Source organism: Salvelinus namaycush, chromosome 15 (assembly GCF_016432855.1).
Source record: "Salvelinus namaycush isolate Seneca chromosome 15, SaNama_1.0, whole genome shotgun sequence".
Taxonomy (NCBI): Eukaryota; Metazoa; Chordata; class Actinopteri; order Salmoniformes; family Salmonidae; genus Salvelinus; species Salvelinus namaycush.
This window is the reverse complement of record NC_052321.1, coordinates 37,097,192-37,099,706: the sequence shown is the minus strand read 5'-3', so window position 1 is coordinate 37,099,706 and position 2,515 is coordinate 37,097,192. Positions and strand designations below refer to the sequence as shown.

The following is a 2,515-nucleotide window of genomic DNA, read 5'->3' as shown; positions in this document are numbered from 1 at the left end:
TATAAACCAGAGCCTTCTGTGACAAAAGTTGAAAAGCACCCACAGTTTTTCTATTGAGACCTTAGCCCAATGACCTACACACAGGAGAAGGCCTACCTCTTGACGTAACCCTTTTATACCTTCTCAGTATAATTTACATAAATAAAAATCCACCTTCAAGGCGAGGCTTGAAATCGCATGTACTCAACACTTCGTCTTTCAAGTTTCTTTCTTCCCCTCCTACTGTCCGCATCCAACATGGCTTTACAAAAGAGTAAATAACATTTTAGAAGAGCGTCAACCAAATGCACCAAGCGGTGTTGATGAAAATGTATACAAAGTAACCGAGTTTGTTTGTTTGTCTGTTGAGGGACTTTTTTTAGCAAAAGCTTTGACAACAGTGTTGTTTGTTTGTGATCATAGTTTGTCTTGCTGTCACCATGTCCTGCCATATAAGAGAGCAGAACACTGCAGGGCTGTCCCGTACTCGGCGCTGGATGAGTTCAGGTGAGAGAGACTAGCTACCTGGGTCTGGAGAGACGGCGGGCTGGCCGAATGATGTGCTAGGTCTGGAGAGTGATCTGCGCTAACCACCTGCTGGCCCTGGTGCTGGCCTAGGCCTGAACCATTACTGGACATGATCATAACATTGGCCCCTTGCTGGTGGTGTGTCTGGATAGTAGTGGTTGGAGTGTGAGCACTGCCTTGGCATGGCTTGCCGTCCTTCACCAACACCGGCACGGCCACCCGCCGAGGGGACTGCTGCTGACAGGAACTAGTATCCTGTTGCATCTGCTGCTGCGACACTTTGTCCTTAGCTTGCCTCTTCATCTTATACCGGTGGTTCTGGAACCAGATTTTGACCTGGGTCGGGGTGAGGTGGATCATGCTCGCCAGGTGCTCTCTCTCGGGCGCCGAGAGATACTTCTGCTGTTTGAATCGCCGCTCGAGCTCGTAGACCTGAGCCTGAGAGAAGAGCACGCGTCTCTTCCTTCTCGGGGTGCTTGACAGCGGGCCCATGCCTTTGCCGACATCCGCGAGGGAGCCGAGGCTGCCCATACTGCCCATGTTCATGCCCGAGGAAGAGCCCATGAAGCGGGAGACTGAAAGCAGAAATAGGCCAGTGAGATGATGATGATTATGATAACAATAATAATAATAATAATGCTATTATTATAACGCTTCAATACCTTTAACTATCAAATAATACACAATGTGAATGAATTGAATTTAAAACGTGTAGGAATATGACCCTTCGGTAAAAACTGATGCTAATATGTTCATGTCACTCACAGGTCTGTCTCCTAATGGACAAATGACCTAACCATAATTAGTAGCCTATTTTAACGGAATTATATCGTTTATATATTTAGTGCAATCAGATGAATAATAGGCTAATAACTCATTCGATACACCCCCACATGACAGGTGCATGAAACTTCTGTAGGCTACTCACAATAGAGTAGAAACCAGCAACAGGTGTCTGTGTTATATCTATACAGACCTGAGTGACAATAATGTTAAATCAAATAGACTATTAGAAGCATCAATCTTGACCGCGGGAGCCCAAATCTATCATAAACTAAAAAGTGAAGGACATTTTCAAGGTGATGTCAGCTTTCTTTGAAACATGTTCCTATATCCATGGTAAACATCATATTGGTAGACTGGCAAAAAGGCACAGAGTGGGTCACGAAATTGGGTGATTAACAATGAATATACCTAACACTCCCTCTTAGTGAAACAATAGCCTGTCAGTATCGATGCAAAAACTGCAAACAACAATAAAGAGGTTCAGTCATTTCTATCGCTAATTTCAGTGCAGACCGGAGCATATGGCTCTAGTGTAGACTAGCGTACATGATGATGCGTAATAAAAATCTATACCCTCAGCTGTTCGGCTTCATGCAGACTAAAGGTATACTTACTCGTGGAGAATCGCGGGTCTGTGTTGGCTCCGTACCAGCCGGTGGCAGTGGCGCTGCCTCTCATACCGTCCTGGTAGGGCGGCAGGTCGCTCATGTTGCCTAGGTTGCCGTTACAGTAGCCCCCCATCGCGGTGTGTGACAGCTGGGACACCCCTGCCGCCGTCATGTGGTACGCTGCGGACACAGTCCCGTTATGGCCCATGTGGTGCTGCTGCATCGCCGCCTGAGACACCTGCGGTTGCCGGTAAGACGCGAGAGGTGCCCCTAAGTTGTTATTCTCCATACTTACTTTCTTGTAGCTCTCCTCAAGAGGACTCAAGATATCGGAAACAGAAAAAGGAGTCGTATGCTTAGGGCTCATCGACATTGTTCTGGGGCTGGTGGAGAGGGGAGAAATTAGAAGGCTAGGCAATCTCTCCTTCTGTTTTTTTGGGGGACCAAAGCCCCTCTCTCTCTCTCTCTTTGGTTCCTGTTGACTCAACGTCGATCCTTGCTAGATGAACACGTAGGTAGGAGAGTCGACTGAAGTCCGCCTTAATTGCATTGAGTGGGAGCTGAGCTGGGCTGAGCTTGGTGCTGCTGGCTTTCGTTTGTTTTAGCAGGGTGCC

The 2,515-nt window shown here is 47.2% G+C and overlaps 1 protein-coding gene across 1 annotated transcript; it reads right to left on the bottom strand.

Moving 5' to 3' along the window:
* Nucleotides 1-414: 414 nt before the first annotated feature.
* LOC120059943 (homeobox protein Nkx-2.1-like) lies at nucleotides 415-2,274 on the bottom strand. Its single transcript, XM_039009018.1, has 2 exons — nucleotides 1,908-2,274; nucleotides 415-1,082 (listed from the first exon to the last, which is right to left on the bottom strand). The coding sequence occupies exons 1-2, from the start codon at nucleotides 2,272-2,274 to the stop codon at nucleotides 415-417; spliced, it is 1,035 nt and encodes a 344-aa protein (XP_038864946.1).
* Between the last annotated feature and the right edge of the window lie 241 nt (nucleotides 2,275-2,515).